This window comes from Triturus cristatus, chromosome 9 (genome assembly GCF_964204655.1).
Source record: "Triturus cristatus chromosome 9, aTriCri1.1, whole genome shotgun sequence".
NCBI lineage: Eukaryota > Metazoa > Chordata > Amphibia > Caudata > Salamandridae > Triturus > Triturus cristatus.
The window spans coordinates 35,287,889-35,304,550 of NC_140592.1; the positions used below are offsets into that span (position 1 = coordinate 35,287,889).

At 42.5% G+C, this 16,662-nt stretch overlaps 1 protein-coding gene across 9 annotated transcripts in view; it reads left to right on the top strand.

Annotated features, from left to right (window-relative positions):
- USP19 (ubiquitin specific peptidase 19) overlaps positions 1-16,662 on the top strand; it is a 638,025-nt gene that overhangs the window by 198,867 nt on the left and 422,496 nt on the right. For 5 of the 9 annotated variants that reach the window (XM_085624330.1, XM_085624324.1, XM_085624326.1 and 2 more), the window contains one exon: positions 2,017-2,511. In XM_085624330.1, the coding sequence (XP_085480456.1) occupies positions 2,017-2,511 (495 nt within the window). Of the gene's footprint in view, positions 1-2,013; positions 2,512-16,662 lie in introns of all 9 variants that reach the window. The other 4 variants (XM_085624327.1, XM_085624331.1, XM_085624323.1 and 1 more) reach the window with 1 other exon arrangement.

Below are 16,662 nucleotides of genomic sequence, written 5' to 3' on the forward strand. Positions count from 1 at the left end.
CTCTGGCGAGAGCTATAGAAAACGGGGATTTGGAAGTGCAAACGAGTGCTTTTCAGGCCCCCAACTACAGTGCATGTGCGCCGGGCGCGCGCACCATTTGGCAGCCTGCGTGTACATTTCACGGGCGCTTTGATGTTCTCAGTGAGCTGCGCGGCCACTGAGAACATCAAAGCGCCCGCGAAAGTGCACACCATTTGCCACCCCCTCCCTTATCCCACTTCCTGCTTGTTATCACATCCTTGTTTCAATTTGTCACTTTAAATCCAGTCGGAGCTCTGATGTTGACAACGCACCTCTACGTCTTCCATTTCTTTCTGCCACACCACACTTCTGACGTTGTTGAATAAGCAAGCATGATGAGGTCACAGACATCTGTGTTCAACAATTTCGTACAACCCCCTTGGGTGCTACAGATCGCGACTGCCACGCGCTCCTTGCATGTGATTATTTGCCTTAAGTATACGAGGGCAGACTGGCCGAATTGTGTTAAATGAGCTGACGCACGAGTTGGGATTACTTCGAAATTCCAGTTCTTTTTTTCTTCACATTGAAAATAATTTCCTCTGCATACTTCCTTTCCTCGATAGCACCTGCAAAATGAGGGGGGATGCAGCTGACGCCGCTAGTACTTTGCTGCACGTTTGTGAGCGGAGATAGGTGTGTGAAAGGCCTTGCAAATGCTCGTAAATACTAACAAACATGGCAACTTTGTGGGTTTTCGCACAATTTGCACAGTCCATGCCCGCCACACCTCCCCTTCACCCCCTGCAACATCCTCTTTATCGCCCTGAGGTGCTGCGAATGAGGCAATCCAGATACCTCATGAGGGATAACCTCTGACGTAGTGGCATGTTCGAGGCAAAGAAACATTCATAACACATGAAGACATCTGTTTTTTTTTTTTGCATCTCAATTCGTTATTATGTTTTTCACATTTAAACAATTGATGACTAATAATTAGATACCTTCATATAAACAAAGTGTTAATGAAAGAGCGGTGCCCAGGAGGATAATGTAACATGCTCAGGGTCACACACTGAGGTCACGTACAGAAGCCACTGGGGATTCAAACATTATTGTTCAGGTACGAAAGTCTGCAGACAATGCATCATTGGCACGTGATGTGCTGCAGCAAACTCCTCATGGGTACCGCTGTAATCCTTGCCAGAGATGAGGAAGGTGTTTAGATGTAAATACAAACCACCGCCCGTTAAAGACGCCTCCAGCTCCCCAAACCCACCCCAACCGTGCTAAATCCACTTCCCACCCCATCGACCTAAGCCAGGACCCCAATGGGAGATGAGAGAATTGATGCTCCACTAATATTTTCGACCTGACTTTGTGTCAGTGGCAGACTTACAAAGCGTCTCTTTCTCGACGCAGGCAAACAAATAAGTGACGGGTGACTGCTTCCATGGACTGAGCTCTTTTAAATGTTTTTGTGACTCCACATCTTTAAAGCCAAAAACGTAAATGTTTTCTAAGTCCCTCGGTCCGTGACTAACTGCGTAACAAAACAGGGCCTTTGGTCCTATTTTTCATGCTTGGCATAACTAGACAATGTTGTGATAGGAGAGGGCCCACGGCAAATTTCTTGCCACTAACTCAACAGCACTTATATTTTTTAAGCAACAAAATGGCACAGAGGCTACCTGAATGGAGTATGCAGTGCAGCCTTAAGTCAGCCTGATAATATGGCAAGACTTGTGGCCTGCAAGAAAGACAAACAACCATTTACAATGCAATAGGACTCGCATTTCCGAGAGTTTATGCTATTGGCATTGGAAATGACAATGTCTTTTATTTACTTGTTTAAAAAACCAACACATTAATAAAAGGCATTGCAATCTACGATGCCAATAGCTCAAACTCTAGTAAATGCGAGACCTATTGCATTGCAAATGCTTGTTTGTAAATACCCCACTGAAGTTTTTTATGATTGACATTCATTTGTTGTGGTGTTTTAAGTGATGTGGTCTGTGTTCTAATTCTATATTTGTACTTTTTATCCAGCAGAAAAAGAAAAAGGAAGTTTCAAAACAACCGATCAAGGGACACGTACATAAGGAAAACGGAAAGGAAACCCCTCCCGAACACATGGTCTTGAGTGAGGAGCGAGGATCTTTACCATCTCTGGTAGCCACTTCTTCTCGAAGGACTAAGCAAGATAAGAACCTCAAACGTGGACATGCTCGGAAAGAGGCTTCAGGGGATGCAGTGGGACACCCTGTTCTCCAGCAACAGACTAACACAGAGTCAGTAACACCCACTGGTCTGGCTGCTAAGCGTTCGTTGCTTCCCACATCGGTTAGCAGAGACGAGGCGCCTGGTTCTAGTAGCATGAAGCCCATGTGCTCAGAGGAGCCCTTCAGCGGTCATAGCGGAAAAGATGGAGGCAAGCTGAATGAAAGGGTCACTCCAGCAGAAGCAGCTGTTCCTGAAATATCCAGTTGTGTTTCAAGTGTCTTGGAATTGCGGTCTGGTCAAACAAAAGAGGTCTCAAAAGAGGAAGTGAGTGGTTTCATGTTTTTTTACGTTGAGGGTTTCCTGCTTTTGGTGTTTTTTCATGAATTGCAGTGGGCATTAACCACTGTTTGCAGAATTTACAAAAAAAATGGTAATAAGTAGTCCATTTTGGTGCCAAACATTTTAGTGGAGACAGTTTTTTTCCATCACCTTTTTATTGTAGTAGGACCATGTCTAACATTAGGTGATGCGCAAAGATAGACGATTCGCATGCTTATTTTTGCATATTGGAAAATGTGTTTGTGTGTGTCTGCGCGTCTCTACCACCGCAAAGCACTCATACCTATGAAGGGCACGTCCAGTAACAATGCCGCATTGCAGCAACATCCTTCAGCAATAGATAAAACTGCTGTGATGCATAAAGAGCCTCCCAGATATGAACGACTTTCTGAGAAATTCAAGTACCATTTGACTGAGCACTTCTCCCCATCCACTCCCTCCTACATGCTCCATGTCCTACTCGTATGTTGTACATTGAGAACGTGTTGGTCAAGGTAACGTTTAAAAAAAAAAAAAAGCCTCTCGGGGTTTACTTGGTTGTCTTGGGTCAGTTGCCTTGGATTTTTATGGAATGACTTAAACATTAATCAACACTCTTATCGACCAGCTTGCAATTTCAAAATGCACTCTTGCCGAAAAAGCACTCCTCTTTAGAATCCCTCCCATTTTCATCTTTGGTGATGCTACAAAGGAGATTGTTAACAGCAGCAGTGAGGGGCCTAAAACAGCAGGAGATCGGCTTCCTAGGCCACAGAGTGCTTGATGAAGTTTGCGCCCTCATGCAAAGAAGTAGACCTACGTAAACCCCAGACTCGCCAGACATAGCTTCACTTGTGGTGGGCAACAGAGTGATAACATCTGAAGTGCTTTATATACCCCTTGTACCCTTACATAAGTATGTAAGGGCACCGAGGGGTATGCAGTGCATTCCAGTACAGCACATACCTCTTGTTGCACTTACACAAGTATGTAAGGTCACTGAGGGGTATCCACTCTAGTGCATACCTCTTGATGCTCTTATATACTTATGTAAGGGCACCAAGGGGTATGCAGAGTGCATCCCCGTGCAGTGGATACCCCCTTGGTGCCCTTACATATATATGGAAGGGCACCGATGGGTATGCAGAGTGCACTCCAGTGCAGTGCATATCCCTCAGGCCCTTACATAAAAATGTAAGGGTACCGAGGGGTACCCTCTCTAGTGCATACCCCTCGGTGCTCTTATGTACTATTGTAAGAGCACCAAGGGGTATGGGCACTGCAGTGGTACTTAAACAGGGCTGGAAGAGAGAACAGTCCTTCTGTTTAAAAATCACTGCTGTTTAAAGTGTATTCTGCACTGTTTTTTAAAAGTAGATGAACTGCGCCCTCTCCGCTTTGTTGAAGTTCCATTACAGTGCTGACTTAATTCCACCGGCGGAACGGCAGAACTGATAAGGAATTTGTGCTACAGGAGTAACCCAGAATTACTCAATTTCTCCAATCGGCAGGCAGAATAAAAAATTCCGCTCATCTCTGCATACTTGATACTTTATCCAACATATATTTAGCTGGAAGAAAACCCTCTTTGCCTGTTTTTAAAAATAAGAAGAAGAGAAAATGTGACTCCTCTAGGCTGTTTGTACAAAGAACAAACTTGAGGCTGCACCTTTAGAATTTCAGAAGATGTAGTTTGTCTTTTTCAATTCATTGAAAGGATCAGCCAAATACTGCTGTCCTTTATGGCTAATTCCTACTCACAACTTACATTTTTTACTCACCTTTTGGCTTCACTTGAGGTCTTTTGCCATAAGTCAGAATTGTCCTGCCTTTGTGGTATTTGCCTTTTTGTCTGCGTCTTCTGAAGTGTCCCTCTTCCCATCTCTTCCAATGAGCAGTCATGTTAGCTTTTTAGCATGTTTGCTTTATTGTGGGTGAATGTCCTGGAAAGAAGCAAATGACACTTTTGTCATCTGTCTTAGATTCTCTCACTATCATGATGCGAAAAGTGTTTCACCTGCACTGCTGTCAGTAATTCTGTTCGGGCTCCATATCTGCCACTTCCTCCTCACCTCCCTGAAGAGAAGACCAGAAGGTGCACCCATAATTCATTAGAATTGATATATTCTATTTGTAGCCACCTAGCTAAAAGGCAGCAGAGCACTTTACAGGGTGATAGGGAATCATACAATCAACCAGTGATGGGAGAGGTAGCTAGATTTTGGGAGTTCAGGTTTGCTATTCACTGCATTGTGATGCAGTGTTCCTGAAAGAGTTGCGTCTTTAACTCTTTCCTAAATTGAAGAAACATCTGGCTGTGTTGATGAATGGTGGGAGGTTGTTCCTGATCCTTGGTGTATAGATGGAGAAGACCTTCTGCTTTATTATTTCTTTTTTATACTTCTTAGTCTCTAGTCTGATGGTGGCTTCGCTGAAAGTGTGACGAGAGTCACCAGAGATGCTGAGCTTGTTTGCAGAATAAGCAGGGGAGCTGGTTGTGATGTCTTTGTAAATGGTTTTGAAGATAGTTTGGGCCAGCAAGGGAAGTCAGTTCAGTTTCATCTGAATGGGGGTGATGTGATCATATTTCTTCAGGAACTGGATGAGGTGCTTCGTCCTGGCCTTAAATTGGGGCGGGGCAGATAGCAGTGTGGATCTTGGAAGACTTTGAAGCAGGGTGTTTCCTCTTTCCCGATACAAAAGTGTAAGAGCTTGAACTGCAGTTCTAAAGTCACATTCTGTAAGAAATGATTTTTGTTTCTTAAGAAGAGAGAACTGGTACTAGGCTGACTTTTTTTTGGCAGCAGTGTATCCTTGACTGTGCAATTAGTGTCCTGGGTGAATCCAAGTGACTTGGCTCTGAGTGAAAGTTGGAATTCGAAGCTGTCATGGTTTAGGTCACTGAGCCAGGTTTGTACAGTTTCTCATTTTTCTGTTCCTGGCAAATGACAGGATTTCCGTCTTGACTGTGTTGAGCTTGAGGTTTGTGCTGGGCATCCTAGTCTGGATGGCTTGTAGACAATGTTTGAGGCAGTGGATGTCTGGAGTGAAGAAAAAGACTTTAAAGTAGAGCTGTGTATCATCTGCATATTGGTGGATTTTGATGCTGTTGGCCTGAGTAGAGCCCAAAAGAGGGTTCCATGTAGTGGTTGAAGATCACATGGGGCAGTATGAAACTCTGGGTAACTTGGCAGGGGATGGGAATGTTTTTGAGGCTGTTGGTGCACATGTGAACAATCTTGTTTATGCTGGAAAGATATGAGGAGAACCACTGAAGGACATTGGCAGTTAATCCAACTTGAGACTCCAGGGTGTGGGATAAAGATGGGACGGCTGACTGTCTTTGAAGGAGAAGCAGCAGGAGGGGCACTCTGTCTGCTTGAGAGAATTCGTTTAAGAGATCTTACAGATCCAGCTCTCACACCTCTTTATTAGACATGAGCACTTTTGCTGCAATTCTCCTCATTGAATACTTCGAGTGGGTGACAATGTCATTTTTCATGACCTGAAACAGAGCAGCTAGAAGGCTTAAAATTGAAGTTTTGTGCTAGATATCCCTACTTTTTGTGCCAAACCAGAGGTTCCGATTGCCATGTTGCTGGAAGCCTTGATGCGCACATTCCAGATAAACGACATATGGGAAAACAGGAATGTTGCGAAGAGAAGAAATATAGACTCTCAGATTATGATCTTTTCTTCTTGTGGAATATGCTGCCTCCTGAACTCTTTGGGGAGTTTATAGTGAGAAAAAGTTACAATACATCGAACTCAACCTCCTCTGCTTTACTAAAAGGAAAGGGAAAAGATGGATGCAATTAAGACAGTTTGATCAACTTAAGCTGTGTCATTGAGAGGTTCTAATTTGTCTGGGATAATGCAGTAGAGCTCTGTGGAACCATTTATATTAATTTGTTGCTAGTTTGCCAAGAGATGTTGGAGAGGAATTCAAAGACAACCTGTAAGAAGCAATAATATCTTCTCATCAAACACTCAGTACAGCCAAGTATTCGGCTGACCTGCTGCCCATGGCACGTCATGGTCTTCCTTTGAGATGCTCTTCGGGTGCAATGCAACAGAAGATTCTTCATCTGCCTTTATCCGGGTACTCATTTCAGTTCTCATGGGGGCGATGAGATACAACACAGTGAAACAAAATCTGAGACATTGAAGTTGACAGCCTGGAGAAAAGAATATCATTCTGTACAGTAAAGTTAAATGGTTTTGTCAGGGACAACAATGCTTCCACATACTCTGTTGGAAATGGTAACAGCTGCTGTATTTCAGCAGAATAACAAAATCCAGAGAGGGACGGGCTCTGAACAGCATTTGAGGCTGCGGGAAAAGGCTTCCTCCACCAGGCAATGACACCCTCGTCCTGCCACCTACTTCCAGCACCCTGATATGGGATGGGGTTATTTCCAACTGCTTGGCCTCCATCCGTTTGCCCTCGGGCAGATGATTACCGTACAGTTGGATGCTCTTTATAGTCTAGAAAGGTTATAAAATGAGATTCCACTCTTCTCCATCTTCTATTCCTTCGAGGGGGTCGAAGTTGTTCCATCTCACTTGTCTGTTTCAGGTGGTCCAGAATCTCTTACTCAGAATGACAGTCAGAAAGGGTCCCAAACTGCAGAAGAAGAAGGGCATGTACTCCTCTTTTATTAGTAAGGGCGAAGGATCCCATTGTTGACTAGTTATAAATTCATATTTGAAACACGCAAGCAGATATGTAAACAGGGAAGGCTTTCAGATTTTAGCACTACAGCCAATGTTCCTGCACCTTGGAGACTGAATGGCCTTAAATGGGTGAAGCTGCAATATCCAAATGTTGCCAATTTGTGTGCTTTTAAAAACCGTTTAAAAATCCATTTTTCAAATAGTGTTTCCGGGCTCCACTGGGCATGCTAAAGTATACAATGTTGGTGAAAATAGCCAAGCAACTTACTATCGTCTGTTGTAAAGCTGTGAAGGAGCAGGTGATTGCATGCATTATGGTCAATGAATGTGAAGAGACACTTGTCAGCACAGGAGTAGATAGAAGAAATCTGATAGTTGTCAGTTTTTTTGCTAATAAGTAACTTACTTTCTTGTGTTATGAAGCTGTGGAGGAGCAGGTGTTTGTGGGTATTTTTGTCAGGGAAGGCGAAGAGAAACTTTTCAGGCAGGGATCTGGTATTTGTCAGCCCTTTGCAAGCAAGTAACCTTTCTTCTGTTGTGTAGTTGTGATGTACAGGTGATTGTGTGAATTTTGGTCAGTGAAGGTGAAGAGACACTTGTCAGCACATTAATTGGATCTGATATTTTTCAGTGGTCAGGAGTTGTGTTTTTTGTAGTTCTCATTTGAATTTTCATTTAAAAATAGCCAATTAAAACAAAAAAGTGCTACCAGGATGTCGGTATTATTTTTGTGAATCCTTTTGAAAGGACAAAGGTAAAGAACTAAAGGGCAGTGCAGTGTTCTGACAAACTCCACTTTCCACCGTTGTGAGAGTACCTGAGGCAGGCCGTATTGTAGAATAGCCTTTCACTCTGTACTTAATCCAACAGGAGTGGTACGTCTCAAAAATGTAAAGTCTTTCTACAAGGAAATTCTGACGAGTTTAACTGTCCATTCTTGAATCAAAACAAACGCAAACAAATTTCAGATTTCTCAGAGAAAAAAATGTAAAAGACACAACAAAGGGACTGGTGAAAAATGAAAAAGCAACTGTCAGTAGAGGGCGTGATGGAGTTCTGAAGCTACTGGCTTTCTTAAGGGTGCAGTTCACTATTAGAACTCTAGTACCTACCCTTCAGGCAATGGTTCATTTTCTTGAATGTTTCCCTTAAAATGAATTTATTAAAAATATTCTCTGCCATCCACATTTTTAAATCTGAATGAGCTGTTTTTGATTGTGGAAGCTAATTAAATTGGGCGTGCTTTTTAAATGATGATTGTTTTACAGTAAAGTGAGCGTCTGTGGTAAAAATGCTTGTCTGTGAACAGGACTTTTCAGTGTGTCTTCAATTAATATTCCGATGCAGGAGACCAAGGGTTAGTGGTAATAAACGTTTTCATCTGCAGAGTACAAGCACATCAGTTGGTGAGCTTTCATGAGTCACTATTTCCGTTGCGGAATTTGGTGTCCTAGAGAGCTAGTATTACTTATCAGGATGGCAGGACAGAGATGGGATACGTGCTAGTGTGCAAGTGTGGGTGTAACTGTATCTCCAACCTGAAAAAAATCATGGTTGGCTATATTCTGTAATCTGGTCCTATGCTGGACTTTTCACGTCCCTACCTACTGTTTACAAAATGGAGCCTGTTGTAGGAAATACAATTTTCTGCATTCGGTGTGGCCCACAATGTTTGATTCAGGAGGCCGCAGTTAGAAATTTACTGATTCTTATGGGTCGAGGCTTTGCAGACTAGATCATAACCCATCATTTTATTAATTTTTGAAGACATTTTACCAAAATTATACAAACCCTGTAACCAACAGCATAGGCCAGTGTTTCCCAAATAATGGGTCGCATGCCGATTTTTGGTGGCACGCTAAACTCCAAGATATAAATAAAAAAGCCTTTAAATTCTGCAGGTACCTGGTCACATTTGCTGTGCTTCAAAGACAGAGGTCAATGTCAGGCTATGTCTTCTGACAATTTGTTGCTTATTTTTTTAACATGGGGATTGGTGTTTACAAACTCGCCTCACTTTGCAGTCAGAGAAAGAAAAGTAATCTGAATTCTGTGATAATCTTGCTTGGTTACAGGTGTGTGAAAAGAAAGCCGGTAGGATGTCATTTTTTGTAAGACACAACATTTAAATACCTGTAAATTAACTGTGCACATTCAGCAGTTAAAAGCAAAAATGAAGCACATATTGTTTTGTATTTCTGAGGTGTGATGGTGTAGTGTAGTTCCAATAGTACCCTTTATGCAGGACCTGCGCATTTGCAGATAACAAACTGTGGGTCTGGTGGCAGACTGACTCTGAACACCCCCACCGAATGTTAGCCTGTTTTCGCATTAGCTAGCTCGTAGTGCTACTAGAATCTCCTGTTATCGGAGAGATTCGTTTTTGCAACCTCAGAACACAATAATCTCAGACTCGTGGAAACCGTATACTACTTTTCATCCAGTCACTCGTGCTTGCTTGTTTTGCTCTCCGAGAGATACATAGAAGAAACAGTTGAGCGTTTTAACAATAAGAGTTTATTGTACCGTAGTTCTTCTCATGTAGAATAAGTGCACTGTTACAACTGTAACACAGTAGCCGAGATCTAGAACCAGCAGTACAGTGAATAAAAAGGAATAGTATTGTTCTACCATTTTGCAATAGTCACACACATGTACATGAATATGAAATGCATTTATAAAAATAAAGTGCGTACTCCTAAGATGCCTGACTAGATTTACCTGAGTGTACCTAGCATGTAAGTAGGTGCTACAGAGCCTAAGAGCCTATGAGCCAAGAATCTCGCTAGTATTGAGTCGAACCCCCATACCTGAATAGTGAGAATGTGGGACTTCGTCCTGGACTTGAGCTGGACACCCTATAAGGGATAGTTAGACCACTGTCAGCTGGAGCGATGTCATGCCGGAGCCGCAGCGTCTCTGGTCAGTGTGTCGGCCTTGAAGTCTCGGTTCCCTCCTGCCTTCTGATAGCAAGAAATGCTGTATTTATACAGTCTATGTACGTGTTACCCATTTCCCATTGTTCAGTATGAGGATGACGTTGGGGATTAAACCTTGTGCGTCGATGGGAGAGGTGAAGTATACCCCATGGAGAGTGTACTCATCAATTATTCAGATGTGCTAAGGATGACGTCTTAGCAATATCGATTGGGGAAAAACCCACCCTCGGCATGGAATTAGGTGAAAGGTTTAGTCCATAAAAGGCTACAGACCTTATAAGGCGTGATGTCCCTATAAGGCATTCTGTCCTTATCTGGAGTTGTGTCCTTATAAGGCTCGTAACGGGAGCTGATGTAGAGAAAGTGTACGATGTTCCCTGGACCTATATTAGGGCACCAATATGAAATAGAACATCCACTCCACCTTATACTGAACAATAATAATATACATTCTGAGATACACATTTTCATAACCTTGTCAGTGTATAAAAATGATCAAGCAGTCATTTAAAATGTTTCTAAAAATATTTAAAAGATCATTTAAAACAGTTTAAGAAACAAGGAAAAATGTTCTTTGGTAATGTTTGACATTGTTGTAAAGTTCCACAAATCAAAGTTCTAAACAAGTTCGATCATACAAGTTCAATTACTGCAAGCGTACTTAGAAGGCCATGCTTCGCGATAGAAAGTGTCAATTTGAAAAGTTATTTTGAAAACGAAAAGGGGAACAAGTTCCTAATTCGTTACCAGCACACGGTGAGCCAGATTCAGATTAAATGTCCTGGCTGGGAGACATAATATGATCGCAGCCTGCTACAGCAGGGGACAAACATTACAATACCTCGCATAGCACGTCAAGTGTGCATAGATGAAACTCCTCGCTGCCAACAGCTGGTGTGTAGGCTTCCGGTACCAGATTCGAAACCTCTGTGTCAATGCTGGAGCTAAAATTTAATTCAGTGGTGAAAGGCATCTGCGGTTCCTCAAGGAAGGCATGCATCAAGATGGGAATACGCTGGGGACAGAGTCGTGCAAGGGACCACAAGGGTTCCAGCCTGGAGTCTAAGTTCGCTGGCGTCTCCGTCAGAGGTGTCAGACAGATGTCCAACTCTCATTCGCCTCTGCAGAACAGGCATCGGAAGTCGGGTACAATGCAGTCTTCAAAGACTGGTCTGAAGGATAAGAACCAAGAAGCACTTAGTTCTCGTAGGCAAGGTGCACTGAGATGGTGTACCATGGGCTCACAGTAATGTCTTTCCAGGAGAGCCTTCGCAATCTTGCTGGGGGATGGTCCGTCCATTGCGCAGCAGGTAGACGATAATCAGGATTCCAGCTACAGCGAGCAGGATCAGAGGTAGACCCCCAAAAATACTTCCAAATACAGAGTGTATGAAGTTAGGAATAACTAGGATGGTCTGGAAAGTGCTAAGGAATCCGGACCCTATGGTCTTAAATAGGTGTATAATGCCACTCGTATCACACAAGTTAAAGATATGTCCCACCGTTTCTACGAAATGTAGGGGGCAATATGTTCGAATTAGTGCTTGTATCTCTGTCAAGGTCCTTGCCATTTGAAGATCAAAGGTTTCTCGAGCCGAGGTCAGAGGCACGGTTTTCTGTAAAAGCATGGCTTTCATTCTGTTCAAAGCATCAAACTGTATCAATGAAACATTCAGTGAAGGCCATACTAGCGCCTCCCTGACTGTTTTTGTCGGAGGTAACAATACTTGCATACAGCAAGTAACCCTGGTGTTCACAGTGACCAGATATGCAATGCCTGGAAGCATGCCACAACAACCTTGATCGTTCAGCATCAAGTAACTCCCATTCGAAAGTAACTCGAACACTGGCGATATTATGGCAGCTGGTGTTCCTTTTATGTGGCAAGACAGATTTGAAACTGAGCCATTACAGGCTCCATTCAAAACGATATCTTGGCATATGAGAGAACCGCTAAAAGCGTTCTTGCAGTTGGTACCACTAAGAAACACTTCCCGAACCCCACTCTGGCATCGAAATCTATATGGTAAATCCCAGGATTTCATAATGTACTCTTTACCCAATTTTTCATATCTGCCTGCCTGCCTTTGTTCTGCCACCCATGTGTTGGTGTAGGTAACCTTGGAGCGTCTAGGTCCTTTATTTTGGCTATTCCAAGACAGGATGTCTGTTGCACAGTTTCATTTAAAAAGATAATCTGCTGTGGAATAAGGCATGCTCTAAATAGTGCCTCTGTACCCTGGACTTGCCAGTCCCTTGAACCCCAAATCGATTTCGAGTCAATTTCGTCTTGCTATAGGTCGAAACCCTACAGACAATTGGGCTAAAAAGGAAGCAGATTATATGCGTTTGGTGTTTGTCAACATAATTTTCAGTGCTTATGTTGGTGCAACCTTATTATAAAATGAGCCTGTATCTGTTGTTTTAAATCCTGAAAAGTATGCAAATTTCTGTGCAAACACTTGTGAACTAGTTTTAATTGGTGTTGGGCAATGTTCCCACTGAGTGTACTCAAAGACATTCCTAGGTGAAATGGATTTGTGCAGGAAATGATGACCAAAATGTTGTTAACAGTACAATTTGTCATAATCTGAAGAACCCTCTAAGATTTTATTATTAGAAAATGCAGCAGTTTTCTCTAAATCAGACAACGTGTTATTTACTGTTTCAGTCCCAATCATCAGAAAATGACTCCGTGTATAGATCACGTGAGTCCTCGGTTGCTCGGTTTTCAACTCTGCTACCTGTTCCCATAGCATTTTGTGCTTAATTGTGCCACCTTTTGCATCCTTAAACCCATTTTGTTCCCAATGCTGTAAGTACTCATTGTACGACTGTACACAGTAAAAAGAATCACACACGATTAGTGTGGGGAATTCGTGATCCATATTTACAAGTGCCAGTATCAGTGCTTTTAATTCTGCCAACTGAGCCGTGCAGTCTCCTAGAGATTGCGTCTTTGTGCAGCTAGGATGGAACTTGCCATCACACATGCGACCTTTAACGATGGCACATACCGAAAAATATTGCTGCTTACTTCCTATCGCCGGTTCCGCAGATCCGTCAGTGTATATAATATATTCATACCGATCAAGAAGCAAGATTTCATTTGGTAGAGGATATTCTTGTTCATATTGCAGGAATGCTTGTGTCTTTAAACTTGGATCAAATCTGTATTCAACATTCGCATTCGGGATGCTGGCTTTTGTTAGCTTCTAAAGCTGGTACTGGAGTCACAACAGTAATGCGTTTCCCCTGAGCCAGTGCTCTTTCTTTTGCTACAGCAGTCTGAACGGCTGTCAGAATTTTTTCTGTTGAAGTGAAACGCATTTCTGCATTTGTGTACAGGTGTGATTTGTATGCGATTGGTACAGTTTCTCCCTCATTAAAGGTCAAATAAGTGTACCCGCTTTGACCCGCAATTTTTCGATCACCAAGTGGCGTAGTTTACGCGTGTCTGTAAGTGTTTGGAAGCAATCATGTCTTCCTGGAGTAAACAAAGAATATTATTATGTTCTTGTGTCCAATCTCTGGCTGAAAAGTCCGGTTTAATTATTTCATAGAAAGGTTTTTCCCTCTGTGCGTAATCTAAAATGTATGGTCTGCCGAAATTTAGGAATCCTAGTATTGATTGTAAATTTTTCAATGGTTTTGGAGGCTGGAGCAGCGCACACTTCTCTAAAAAGTTAGCTGCCAGACTTTTGCCTTTACTTGACAGCTCATATCCCATAAATAGGACATTGAGGTGGGCTATTTTCTATTTTTTTAAAGTTGAATTTGTAGCCTTCTGCGGCAAATCTCATAATAATAGTGCTTACCCTGGACAAGTGCCTCTCTAAGTCGTCGTCAGTCAGATACATATCATCCACATAGGACAAAGCTTCTACATCAAAATTTTGAAATAACTCTGTTACTCTTGCAGAAAATACCCCGGGGCTATTTTTGTACCCTTGGACGAGTCGACAAAATTGTCGATGTGACCCTAACGCACTGAAGGCTGTTAGATACCTACTTTCAGGTGCTATATTTTGGCCGAAAAATCCATTTGCGATATCAAGAATGGTTTTGTATTTTTTGCGCACAATGTTATTCATTAATGCGGCACTGTGTGCATTTTGGTCAGCAAATGTCTTTGTGCATGAGTTTAAATGTCTGTAATCTAAAACTAGACGATATGTATTGTCGGGTTTAGCGACCGGAAACAAAGGATTGTTCATTGGGGAGGTACACTATTCAATGACCCCTTGGTATTCAAGTTGATCTAAGAACTCCCTGGCCTGTTTTTTAGCTTCTTGCTTATTGGGTATTGCCTCTGAGCAATAGGTGAAACTTTTAACGGGATCACGTGGTAGGTTGAGTTCTCATCCCACCCTGTGTGTTTTTTGTACAATGCGGGGGTTGGGCTACTGCCCACTCCTGTGCATATGTTTGTTTAAGGTGAACGGGAACATGGTTGGAAAATGCAGAAAAAATTATACTTTCTTCCCTAGGGCACTCTATTACGAATGCAGGCGGCCAATCTTGGTCTGCTAACAGGATGTTCTAACCAGATGATAAGTTGTTCCAAAAAAGACCTTTTACTTTCCTAGGCTTGTCCCCCTCCATCCGGAGTGTTATTTCAAATAACTTATGTGGACGCTCACCCTGGTGTCTGGTGTTTCCACTGTGATGTCATCATTCAACTCTGCTGTCACCAGAAATTCCTTCAGGTTCAGGCGAGCTATTGTTACTTCAGCCGCACTGTCTAGCATCATCAGAACCCATTCCCCGTTCAGAAGTTGTGTCCTCAGAATTCTGGGCATGTCTGATTTTCAGACTAGCATCTTTCTTTTTCTTAAATTGAGGTTTTTGGATTTTGCTGATCTTCTTTTTTAGAAGTAAAGTCTTCAGTGTGCTGCTTGTCTCTGGACTGTGTGCGCTCCTCTGTGTTCTGGTCGTCCTTCTCTTTCTGAGCCTTTCTTCGAGCCCTGAAAGGAACGAGAGGAACGTGTATCAGTATCCCGATACCTGTCAGGTTTCCTAATATTAACCCTATTCCTGAGGTTGTATCTCTTTTCAGAGTGCTCCTGTTGAGACCTACCTCGGGACTGAGATCTCTTGTCTTTAGAGTTTTCTTTTTTTATCCCACTTCTTTTTAGAAGAAGTAGGTGTCGGTTTAAAAGTGTCCTTCTCAGGACTGCCCTGTAGTTGAGGTTTCAAAGCTTTCCCCCCCCCCAAACTATCCCTGCATATGCAGTGTCAGTTATTTTGGGTAGGTCATTCTCCTGTTCTAATGGAGAGAACTCCCTTAGGCGTTGGCAGATTGCCACTGATGCTGCTTCCCCTTTCATGTTAGCTAGTATTATGGCTGATACCTGGTCATAGTTGTTTAACAACTTCATCCCTAAGTTCAGTGCAGGTTCTGCTCCATAGTCGTTTTGTATTAGTCTTAATACATCTGGTACTACTGCTAATGAAGGAATACCATGAGTTCTGGTATATATGGCAGCAAAGACTGTACCCCAAGAGTTTCAATCCTCTAACTGTGGTGTAATCCCCATGGCCAAACAGATTGTTAACATTCTGTGTTTTTCAAATGGTGTGGTATTTGGGAATACTGCTTCTAACTGGGTTATTTTCTGAGCTACCCAGAAAGGAATTTGTTCACGTTTTGTGGGCACTTTGCCCATTACCGCATGTAATGTTTGTGGAGTAATTGTAGTACCTGGGCTCTGTGTAGGAGCTGCAGTAGGTGTAATTACTGTAGGTTGGACCGCTGGTGTCCTCAAGACAAAATGTGTCCTGTTTCTGCAGAGTATTATCAACTCTTTGTTTTGAACAAGTAGTTCATCCTGTGGCATTGGGTCAATGTCCGGATGTGGTGCATAGATCGCTAATATTGGCCATGTTACTCCTGGAATCCGTAAAGGACCAAGCCTTGCTCTTGTTTATATATGGGGTAGGGCACCATTAAACCAGAAAATATGTTTCTGGGAAGTAAGCGAAATCTCCGTCTCCTCAAAAGGAGTGTAGACCGCTTGAATATCATCACGTATGTAATAATGAAAAGTTTTTGTTACAGCATTGGCTGCTGGGAATATAACCCATGAGTAGAATACCTCTGTTTTGAAATCTCCGTGCGCCTCTATCACAAATATTACTACACCTCCTCTGGGCTGTAACCCATGTTTGAGCAGTTTTACTGTTAAAGTTTGTCTTACTTTGGGTGCAATTTGTATTGCATCTGCATCGACCTCACCAGACTGATTCAGTCCCTGGTTTAAAACTCTTTCCTCGTCCGCCATCGTGTTTAAGACACAGAATTACTGTCCAAGGAAAGGATAAAAAGGTTGTATGCAAAGGTTTTAAGCACAATTTTGGGAATATTGTCCTTTCAAGCTTGATTAACCAATCGCCGAGAGATATAGAGAAGAAACAGTTGAGAGTTTTACAATAAGAATTTATTGTACCGTAGTTCTTCTCATGTAGAATAAGTGCGCTGTTACAACTGTAACACAGTAGCAGAGATATAGAACCAGCAGTACAGTGAATAAAAAGGAAT